The 11,900-nt window shown below is 36.4% G+C and overlaps 1 protein-coding gene across 1 annotated transcript; it reads left to right on the top strand.

The window, feature by feature from the left end:
- Window positions 1-336: 336 nt before the first annotated feature.
- LOC139708396 (uncharacterized) lies at window positions 337-8,677 on the top strand. Its single transcript, XM_071620349.1, has 7 exons — window positions 337-392; window positions 1,962-2,249; window positions 2,890-2,946; window positions 4,066-4,206; window positions 5,286-5,408; window positions 7,030-7,102; window positions 8,258-8,677. The coding sequence occupies exons 2-7, from the start codon at window positions 1,962-1,964 to the stop codon at window positions 8,452-8,454; spliced, it is 879 nt and encodes a 292-aa protein (XP_071476450.1). The 5' UTR covers window positions 337-392; the 3' UTR covers window positions 8,455-8,677.
- Window positions 8,678-11,900: the final 3,223 nt, after the last annotated feature.

Raw genomic sequence — 11,900 nt, 5'->3', positions numbered from 1 at the left:
TTTCGCTCCTGGAGAAATTCGCGAAAATATAAAGAACAACAAACGTGCTCATTTTACAGTATAGGGCCTACATACGGAATTGTATGAAGGAAATGTTAAATTAGTATTACAAAGATGACTTTTTGTGAATCAAAAGCAGTTCCCTGTAATAGGGTAAGCATTATTATTATTATTATTATTGTTATTATTATTATTATTATTATTATTATTATTATTTATTATTATTATTATTTATTATTATTATTTATAATCATTATTATTATTATTATTATTATTATTATTTGGTTTTCCTTTTGGACAGGTGTTGGACCCCTAATTGGTGATTCAAAGAACAAGAAAAACACCACTTCTTCAGGAAATAAATCGCCGACGGCATATCTGTGTCTTAAAAAGTGAGGCTATATTTTAAAGGTACTGTTTACCATTGGGAGCAGAGATTAAAGAAAAAAAGTCTGTTCACGTTATCAAATTGTGATGCGTTGTAGGTCAGTTATACCTCAAAACAGCCTACCTTGCATCCTTTCCGATAAAATTTTGCAATAAAGTCTAAAATATGAGGAGATATCACTATTTTCTCAAAAAAACCCAACAACCACCAACTGAAAACGGTTAATTCTAGAAGCAATTTAATCATAATCATTGTTAACATTTCATTTAACAGTTTACTGGTCATTATATTAATCAACGTTTTTACATTGGTTGTTTTTATCCCTGACTCATATTTTTGGAACTTCTGTGAAGCGCTACTGTTGGATTTTCGTTTCATCTGCTACAAATGGTAAATAATGCCTGAAATACTTTTTTTTTGGGGGGGGGGAGCGTCATGACTTGAGTGCGTAGCGTATCAGACACTTTTCTCCTTGGAAGATTCTTACGTATTAAGCTCACGGGGATTTTTTTTTTCCACCAGCAAAGCAAGCAACGAACAGCGAGATATCTGCTGACGCAAATAAGTACTGCCAGCAAACTGCCAGTCCATACATTAAAAAGTGTGTTGTATGAGTGTGCGTGCGGTATGCGGAAGTTTTGTTCAGTTCGACTATGACGTCACAGTCTGTCAGACTACGTTGACCAAATGAATCCTAGCAACCTGACTCTGCCACTTGTATGAGGGAGATGCGCGGAGAGTCTGCGGCTGCCAACGCGCCTGTTGAATATATGCATGATTGACGTCATAATCCGTGGGTTTATAATTGCACCCTGCAGATGAACACCTCGAATAAACAATAATTCATTTTACTATGTATTTGCAAGCGTGTGTTGCGGATCCGAATACCCAGTTGTTGTGGGTAGTGTACGGACTGGCGTTCTGCCATGAATAGGGCAAATAATGACGACACATAACCAACGTGCCTATCTAGCTGCCCGTTGTTTCCCTTCAAGTTCTATGCAATAGTGAACTTCTGTAAGTATAGCGGCTGATAAGAGACATAACGTTAGTAAACTAACATTAGTCACGCTAGTAGCAACACAAATTGTTTGCAGTAATTTATACAATTTCACATTTCAGTGACTGTTTACACTAGCGAGATACAATAGACACCACTTGATCAAAATGCTAAAGAGCATGCAATTTTAATGAATTCAAAGTTTATTTGATATGTACATATCAGTTTTGAAATGACTGAGACATCTCAAACCGTTGAAAGCAAAACAAAGCAACCAAAATAAAAGGTGGGTCCCACCTTTTTTTAGAACCACTTTTTTTATTTCTTATTTTTGATATTCCAGCCATTTGAAAATAAATTTTCATCAAATAAACATTGAATTTCTGTTAGAATTACATTGTATATGCTCTTTTATATTTCATATTAGGTATCTCATTACCTTGAAAAATAATCATCAAAAAGCATTAGAGACCAGACGCTCCATCTCAGTCAAAACTATACCATCCTTTTGAGAGTTTACTTTTACTTTTTAGTTCACTGAATTACGCTGAGCACGTTTTCTTTACAATGCAGATGACAACGTTTGTCGGTGGTAACGCTGCCACGGCTGCCCAACCTCAAGCTATGGCACCCCATCCCGTCGGCCCAGCACCCGGTCCGATGGCCGTGAACTACCAGCATGCGGTTATTGTGCAGCAGACGCACCCGAACCAGAGCTCACGGTACAACGCCAAGAGAGGTCGCGCTACTGGGTGGGTCCAGCTTACATGTTCTATCTTATGTCTCGCACTGGGCATCGCTCAACTCGTCGTGGGGTCATCGGTGAGCATTGTTGGCTATGGCATCTGGAGTGGTATTTTGGTAAGTTATTTTTTTCAAATTCATGAAATTCTTCCGTCGAGGTGTTTTCATTGCAACTGACTGACAAATTGCCCTACATCGACGTAAATAAGCACTGAATTTATCAGTGTTTTCGAGTATGTACGCCCGTGATTTTTTTTTTTTTAATCATGGCTACTACTAAAACACTGATCCATTCGGTGCTTATTTACGTCGATGTAGGACAACTAATCAATCAGTTGCAAAGTTATTTTTTCCCCTAAATCATTATCTTTTCCCTTAAATGGATGGTATAGTATTGATGAGTGAACATGGTATTGCAATTTAATATATTCTTAGGGATTTGTCAAAAAATTCAAGAGGAAGGAGATTAGCTGAAGGAGAAGAAGAAATAAAAAAGGAAGAAGAAAAAGAAAGAAATACAGAAAAGAGGAAAAACGCCCCACACATTTCTCGACAAAGTCTTTGCACCTAATAGTTAATTGTCCCTTTTCAGGACCATGATTACTAGCGGGTAGTGCTACCATAAGTCATAATCATGGGCCACGCTGGGAGAGCTGTGTGAGATGCTAATGCCTGATTGGTCTCGTTCATCATTTGTATAATAAAAATTATACATCATATGGCTCTCCTCCCCTCTCTCTCTCTCTCTTTTCCTCAGTTCTTTTTGCCTACTGGAATTCTTGGAGTGGTCTCGCACAACAAGAACACATGTGTGGTATGTATTATTTTTAAAGATTTCTCCTATTTGTTTTGCTTCATATTCCCGTTTATTTATGTATGAATTTCTCTCTTGGTTCATATTGTGATATTGTACTAGAATGTCTGCCGCACCTCAAGTCACTTAAAATGTAATAATACATAATAAAACATACCAGAATTGTAATAAATAGAGACGCATGTTATGTATGTAATTTGTATTTATTCTTTTACCTTGTAATCATTGTATTTTTATGTGGACCCCTTTGAAAATCAGTCTTGTGCTGAAAGGGCTATCCATCCTGTGAATGGAAATAAATAAATAAAAATAAATGAAATGTTCTCACTATACCGCACGTCACTGTTATTCAAAACTCGGCCATAGTGAGGAAAGTGTTTAATAATTCAGTGCGTTTTTTATTATAGTGGTGCTCTAATAAAGGAGCTCAACATGCCTGTATCAGATGATTAACAAAACATCTGAAAATGCAGAAAACGTATGTAGATTTCTAGTTGTCAAGTACAATATATATGATATATATATATATGAACAGTTTGTTTGCAAAAACCGATAAGTCCATATTGGCCAAATGGAGATATTTGCGATTAAAGGTCAAGAAAAATAAAGAGAATAATAAGAAAAATTGTGCTTCTTTTGACCATAACTTTAAAAATGTACCTTTATATGTAGTGATCGATATATCATTTAAAAGGTATAATTTTGTACTTTATGACAGAGACCATACTTCAAAATCTTCAAAAATGGACTAATCGGTTTTTGCGAACAAATTCTTCATATATATATATATATATATATATATATATTTATTTATTTAGTTATATTATTATTATCAATAATAATATATGTTTTGTGATTATGATTCATGTCATATTGATATATTTTTGGTGATTTTGTTTTATTGTTTGCTGCATACTTATCATGAGACTATGACAGATTACATTCATGATAGATTTTCATGATTCACGATTTTTCTCTTTTGGGCTGTCTATCTCTCTGCTCTGTCTGTCTTTATGTATGTATGAATGTATGTACATGTATTTCTTTATGTCTATAGGACTATAATTATCATACACATAGATAATAGTTTATTCGTCGTTTGTTCTGGCACACATCTAGATCGTCTCCTACATGGTGATGTCCATTATATCTAGTCTTGTCGCGTTATCTGTTCTTGGGCTCGGCTTCACATCGGTTTTAATCAGTGCTTCTGAAAGCTGCAGCTATTTAGGCGTGGCCGACTGTGGTTACGGCATCCAGGTATGTATTTCTAATGCACACAGATTCCTACTTGTGATTATGATAATGATGATTAATAATAGATTTGTGTAACGCATTTGCCCTAAACAGTGACACGTCATTTGCTCCTGCCAAAATTGCTCCGGTCAATGACTCGCGGTTAGGGTTATGGTTGTGTCAGGGTTTTAGGTCGAGTTTGATGTGAGGAGTAGAAATAGGGTAATGGTTATGTTTGTCGATAGAAATTTAAGTTTGGCTCAGCATGCAGATTATTATTTTATGGGAGCAATTATTGTCACAGGTCGGAGCGAATGTCATGGGACCTCAAAGGTGTACAAATATGTTCAAAGTTGTGCTTTTTGATGAGACTATAAATGAATTAGTGAGCTTTTTAATGTTTTCGATTTAATTATGTATTTATGTATGTATTTATTTATTTATTTATTTATTTATTTATTTATTTATTTATTTATTTATTTATTCATTTATTTATTCATGATGGTTACTTATTGAAGAGTTGAATGAACTCACTTGGTGACTGAACTCATTGAAAATACTAAGTGTAATGTGAATTTTCACCTGAATTATATTTAGTTTGATTGAAATATGCCTATATAATGTTTCCCACCTCATGGTTTGCTTATTATTCGTTTTCACTTACGTGCAATAATACCCGCGCGTTGAATCTTTATTTAATTGAAAAACATGAATATGTATGTCATTGTTTGCAGCTCTCGATGGAATTTTCACCAATGATCGTCGTCTCTTGGTGAAAGGAAAAATAGATTAAACAAGAAATGATTCCGTTTTTCATGAGAGCGAATGCCCAACGAATGCTTAACAAATTCGAAGATTGTTTTTGAAAAATACGTTGGCATCCATTGCTAAAAATTACCGGGAAGTTAATACATGGAATCGGTGTCCTATCGGTACTCAAATTGAGAAAGACCAGTGGTACCCAATCGCTTCTTGTACTAATGTCAACAGGCTGTCTTACAGACACAGAGTGCCATTATCTTATTAGTGTCTTTCTTTTTTTTCTCTCTCTCTCTTTCTCTTCTGTGTGATTATGTATTTATCGCTCCCTTTCGGGTTCACAGAAAGTTCGGATTGCACTGGATGCCTTGATCACAGTCGTCGGCTTTGTCGAGCTCATCACGGCCATCGTCGCGGCGTCGTTTTGCTGTGCAGGTGTATGCTGCGTCACTCAACCAAACACTGTGGTAAGCTGCAATGACTGCTGAAGACCGTAGATCATTACTAAATATTCCATTGAACGGAAAATTGTTTATACCGTTCATTTTTCCCCTTCAATTATGCAATTTTTTTTTCGTAAACATGAAGGATTTGTGATGACACTCCGGCATCAGTCCAAAGCCGTTCATTGATATTCTAATATATATATATATATATATATATATATATATATATATATATATCGGCGCTGGCGCGACAAGACCTCGTATCTACAAAATGTCAAATGTTCAGGGGAGCCAAAAAACATGGCGGCCAAAGCACTATAGCGAATGATATAGCCTTTCCTTTGACATGCCGAGGTGGCTTCATTTTTGGAGTAAGACAGTTGGGATTTGGCCAGGACATCACTTAACCGATTATTTGACCATTAATCCAAAAAAGTCATTTTCACTAAAATTGCAGATACAAGGTCTTGTCACCCCAGCGACATATATATATATAGATAGATATACATATATATATATTTTTCAGTTTTCTCTCATTCGTAAAAGAGATAGAAAAAAATGAGGATATTAATATTTTTCAAGGCTTTCCAGACTTTAGTTCAACTCGGCCGTAAGTTGTTATTAAGATTAATCACAAGCTATTAATTTTGTTTTTGTAATTGCAACATTCAGTGCACTGGATTCACCGTTTTCACATAACAGCTATCAATGCACTGATGATTCTTGCGATTAAGAGAAAATAATAATAAGAATAATTATAATGACAATGATTATGATAATAATTGTGCTAACATGATAATAATCATCATCACCATTATCATTATCATCATCATCATCATCATCATCGCCATCATCGCCATCATCATTAAATCAGATGATTAAAAAAGAGCCCCAAAAGAAGATACTGTACTCTCTAAAAAAAATCGAGTGAAAATTTTCACTCTTAAAAGAGTGAATACAAAAAAGAGTGAATTTCGAGTGAAATAGGAGTGAATTTTGAGTGAAAATGCTCATTTTCACTCATTTTGGAGTGACGTCAGGGATCACTCGAAGATTTTGGAGTGATCCCTGACGTCACTCCAAAATGAGTGAAAATGAACATTTTCACTCAAAATTCACTTCAATTTCACTCGAAATTCACTCTTTTTTGTATTCACTCTTTTAAGAGTGAATATTTTCACTCGATTTTTTTTAGAGAGTAGTTCAATGTTTTAATTGTTATGCAAATGGGGTTCAACCAAAATTTATCATAATTTGTAGATCCTGATGACAATATAATACGTTAAAGTGATACCAAGGCATAATCATCCCATTGGTCGCCTATCGAAAAAAAAAGAAGAAAAAAAAAATTGTCCTCTTGAAGGCTTGCATGGTGGTGAGAATAGATTAGGGGAGGTTCACTTACACCGTGTTCAGAAAAGACATTTTGAAAGTGGAAGGTAAGATTGAAAGGGGAGGGTGTGGGGGGGTGGGGGTGGGGGGTGATTGGTAATGTTCTAAATCGGTGTGATGCAAGAGTCCACGAGTCCAGAGTCCCCCCCCCCCCCCCCTCGTTCCGCGACCCCTGCAGTGAGAACCAACATCACTCGTAAGCCAAGTCCATCAAGTCGTGATCACTGTGTAACATTTTCTTCATTCGCAGGTGATGCAGTATGCCAACAACCCCGCCCCTATGGTTGTGATGTCACCGCCAGGTTACACACAGCAGCAAATGGGTAAGAGCATAGCAAAAAAAAAAAAAAAAAAAAGAAAAAAAAGCCATAAATCGGTGTTAGATTTCACACCGTGGGTGCTTAATCTAACACCGATCAAGTGTTCGTAGAGGACCGCACTGGCAGGTGTAGAAAGTAGATTGAAATGGTGTTGAAAAGTGTTCACCTGGCACTTCGTGGTGTTGATATAACACTGCGCTGATGTTAATTCAACACCACAAAAATCATACACTTTATCGGAGAGTTTTTTTATCGTCTTGTTTAAGTTCAAAATCCACGAAAGAATAATAACTAAAGTAGCTATTCAGAGAACAGTTCTATATTTTAAAGTGACACGCGGAGTGTTAATCTAACACCACAAAATAATCACCGGAAATTTAAAACCAGCTCGCTCTTTCATATTTATAACGTCAGACTTTTTGGAGTGTATAAGTGAATGCAGTGCCTCTCTCAGGTCGCAATGTTTCTTTCCACTGGTTGATAAGGGTCCTAGCAGATAACCTTTTCTCGTAGAAATGAAAAAAAAAGCAGAGAAAATAGATAAAAGTTGTCCCCATTCACACTCATATTTAACTGCCTTTATTAAAGGGGATGGCTAGTAACCGATCAGTGGGAATGCTGAGGGATGATTGTTCCAATCCTTGTGGGATTCATTTAAGAGTACATTATATATCTACTGTTGTGTGAAAATTATTTGCTTCAGAACGGTCTCATATTCAAGTAAAGTGCAGATTAATGACCCGTCACTGACCAGGGACGCTTACCTGGAAACATTAAACTGCACATTACTTGAATATGAGACCATTCTGAAGCAAATAATTTTCACACAAGAATAGATATATAATGTACTCTTAAATTAATCCCACAAGGATTGGAACAATCATCCCTCAGCATTCCCACTGATTCCCACTGATCAGTTACTATTCATCCCCTTTAAGATATACTTGTTTAAAATCTCTATTCGGTGTGATGGTTTTATTTTAATACCATAAGAGTAGGCATGCATATACAAGACTTCAATGATTATGGAAGTTACAGCTTTCTTTGTCTTTTTCTTTTCTCTTTTGTGGAGAATCTTCTCACCTTATTGACACACGAACTCGTACGGATACAATTGAGTTTGAAAGTCAACCACCTCATTTTTCTTTTCCAATTTAGTTCCACCGTACGGTCAGCCGGCTGCGTATATTCCCCAGCAGTTCCCTCAGGCAGGTATGACGCAACCGACTTATCCCCAAACCGCGGCTAGCGCCCCACCGCCCGTGGCCCCACCCGGAGGATACGCCGAAACACTCCCACCCCAGTACACACCAAGTCCAGGGTTCCCTGACAACACATACAACACTAAATCATAAAAGAAGTATAATGATGTCTGCTACCGTCCCCGGTATGTCAAGGAACCAAAAAATCTTCGATATCGGCACATGAAGCTCTGTGAAGCACTGGGGCACACTTTTCTCAATTATTGCAATTTCAGTTTTGTTTCTGGTCGTGATTACCTTGTTGCGGTAAGCGGCATTCCGAGAAGACATTTGTCACGATTTGTTTCTCGTTTGCAGCGTTTCGTGACGTGAGAAGTTCACGAATATGAATGGATCATGACTATTACAAGAAACACTCCAAGTACGGAGATATAAGAGGCTTGAAAACTGTAAACATACAAAAAGACTAAAAACAAAAGTGAAAGAAACAGACCAACGATAACAACAACAATCCCAAGCCACAACAAAGACGAAAATTGCAGTTTCATGCCTGGATCCATCCTAGCAAGAGAAGAGAAGTTTCAAGAGATGCCTATATTTGTAAATACATGGCGATTGTATCACTCTTGGCTGAAATGAAGAACAGTGGTATGTGTGGTGTTACGAATGGAAGATTCGTCTTAGAATGCTGCAATATTGGTTGGGTCTTCACCTAAACTGATGTGATTTTTCTTGGCGATTCTGTGGTAGTTTTTTTTTTTCTTTTTTTTAGATAGATCACATGATATTATTGTATCTATATTTGGAAGTCACATTATGTGTACACTGAAAATACAAAAACGTATATTTCTTTCGTACTCTTTTATTCGGGAACGAGGCTTTTTTATGCAGGTCACAAGATTGACTGTACAGTGTAGTTTACAAACAGGACCCCCCCCCCCCCACCTCCTTTTTTTTTGGGGGGGGAGGGGAAGTTAGTTTGACCTTGTAACAATGCATTGGTTGTCAGGGCCATTGTGTAATCATTCCGTCTTTGGCGAAATAAATGAGTTGTGTCCACTGTTTGGGTGTAGTCGGCGTGCGTGGATGTCAATTTGCTGTCGGACAGGTCGTACAAGAACCACTTGTTTTAGTGGGCTGTCATCATTGAATTTAGTCATGAGTCAGTCTAAGTTTGTTTTGCTTGCGCTATAATGATAAGTCCAAAATTAATACCTGTATGTCTATGAAATTCATATGGTGAATGCTAATTATGTAAATTTAAAGTTATATCTTTTATATATCTGCTGAATATATGCCTATTATATCTTTCTATCTATCTATCCATCTATATACATGGAGAGATAGGTATATGATATATATATATATATATATATATATATATATAGAGAGAGAGAGAGAGAGAGAGAGAGAGAAAGAGAACTAGGAGCTTTTATATGGGAAAATATATTATGCCTATATCTTTCGCCTTTGTTTTGTTTTGTTTTGTTATTGTTTTTTTAAGCGCAGAAATGTGAAGGTCATCGACGTGTTATGATCGCAGCATTTTAACCGTGTAATTATATGTCTGTGCCCTGCCGTAATGATGTCTGAACACATACATTGTACGTGCCGTTTTTTCAGTTTTGAATTTGCCACTTACATAGGCAAGCTGTTTGTTCGTTAATATTTTGTGGGATTTATAAATGGGTATCCTGGTGTGTGGTGGAAGTGCTAACCTCCGTGCGGTGTGGGAGTCATTAGATAACCATGAATTTTATCTGTTACATCTGTACAAAATGATGCATAATTATAAAGAAATTATCTGATATAGTTAATTATATAATAAATTTATTGTTAATTGTAGATGTTTAATTCATTTGTTATTAAGATGATCTTGAAAAAAAAGAAGAGAAATAACTGTTTGCATGATTCTTCGTCAGTTTCATGTGTAAGCCTCATTATGTCTCTCATGTTGCAGCTATATTAATACTGTACCGTATTCACCTGCAACCCTCTGCTGCGTTGTATGAGGGAATTAAGTCAACATTACACATTTTGTGGAACTCCTTTATACATAAAGGCGTTTGTGAATCAACACTACTGTTTTTTTTTCAACATTTATTTTGGTCAATAAACAAAACACGACGCAACGTTCAATATGTTACGATTATATCAATATATGTGTGTGTGTGTGTGTGTGTGTGTGTCTGTATGTGTGTTTGTGTTTGAAAACGTGTATTTTTTAAAGTTACTGTATGTACATGCGATTTATTGTACATTGTACGTTGTCTATTGTACTGAAGTCGTAGGCTCAGCTTCATCGTATTCGCTAATATTCGCCATAGATTGGTTTTAAGATCTATATTGTATTATATTTTGATTTATTTCAGTATTATCTTGTGTCTTTTTATGACCCTTTTTTTCTTCTTTTCTTTAAACTCAATATTGATTCGTGAGCTGGCCTCTGTTTTAAATATTTTTTAAATCAGCATGAGTACATGGCTAGAATAATTGATCATTTTTTTAAAAATAAAATTGCAAGGCATTACTTCATAACAAACCGAATTTTGTCAGAGCCTTATCTAACATAAAGAATTAATGTACGCAACCTGATATTCTGAGTACACTCGCACTGACACCAACCTCTCCTTTCCGGACATGTTGGACATCCGGATATGGGGAACATAATATCTACCGATACACGTGGCTGCCTACCTAATGGAAGCTACAAGTTTGCGTGTCACGTCCTCGTCACCTGATATGCAGTCAGAATTATCTGATAATTGTTCAATGAACGATCGCCTGTACCGTGCCCTGCTTTAATGGAAAGTTTTCTGTCCATGTTCTTGCGGTGATGTGGGGGTAGTGAATGTCTGAATGCATGTTATTATATTTTAGATGACAAATAGATGGGAATGTATTTGAAATATATTGAGAACGATATTCAATTCATGTGAATTTCTGTAAGAATTTTTTTATGACTTTGGAATCCCCCTTCAGAGTGATAAAAAAAAAAAAATCCGTCGAGATTGCATCCGGATAATATAGAGATATGTTAAAGCAGGGGCGGATCCAGGAACTCCGTAAAGAGGGGGCGCGTTAACAAATTAAAGGGGGGCGCACGCACCCCTCCCCCCATTTTTTTCTTTTTATTTCTTTTGTTTCAACAAAAAAAAAGGAGGGCGTGCGCCGGTTGCCGTCCTCCCTGGATCCGCCACTGGTTAAAGGGAGGCCGGATATGAGAGATCGGACTGTATAAAGGTATAATAAAATGGAGTATATGACAAGAAGATGGAACGATGGAACGACGTAATAATATTGCAAGGTCCCAAAACAAGTTCATGTTGTTGTTGTTGATTTCTTGTACATGCATTGTCAAACACTGGCTTAGTAATGAAGCACCAACTCACTAATAAAGACAGCTAAGCCGAACACTGCAAACAGCTACATTCTGAACCTGGTATAGTAAAATAATCATTTTCTCTATTTTTTTCTGACTTGTAATGGTTAGGGAAGTTTCGTGAAGTAATTCTATCATTTTGTGAGTAACGTTCAACAAGAGATTCCCGAACCTAAAGGCTTGTCCTTTAATCATAACCAACTACATTGTACTGATT

Source organism: Diadema antillarum, unplaced genomic scaffold (assembly GCF_040938485.1).
Source record: "Diadema antillarum isolate AM-2024a unplaced genomic scaffold, OU_Dant_1.0 seq00001332_RagTag, whole genome shotgun sequence".
NCBI classification, from domain to species: Eukaryota; Metazoa; Echinodermata; class Echinoidea; order Diadematoida; family Diadematidae; genus Diadema; species Diadema antillarum.
This window is presented reverse-complemented; position numbering and strand designations above follow the sequence as displayed.

What these genes read in the sequence shown, in the direction of transcription:
- LOC139708396 (XM_071620349.1), top strand. Translation starts at nt 1,962, where the DNA reads ATGACAACGTTTGTCGGTGGTAACGCTGCCACGGCTGCCCAACCTCAA. An exon ending in GCATCTGGAGTGGTATTTTG is followed by an intron (nt 2,250 to 2,889) that starts GTAAGTTATTTT and finishes TCTTTTCCTCAG; the next exon opens with TTCTTTTTGCCTACTGGAAT. An exon ending in TTACACACAGCAGCAAATGG is followed by an intron (nt 7,103 to 8,257) that starts GTAAGAGCATAG and finishes TTTCCAATTTAG; the next exon opens with TTCCACCGTACGGTCAGCCG.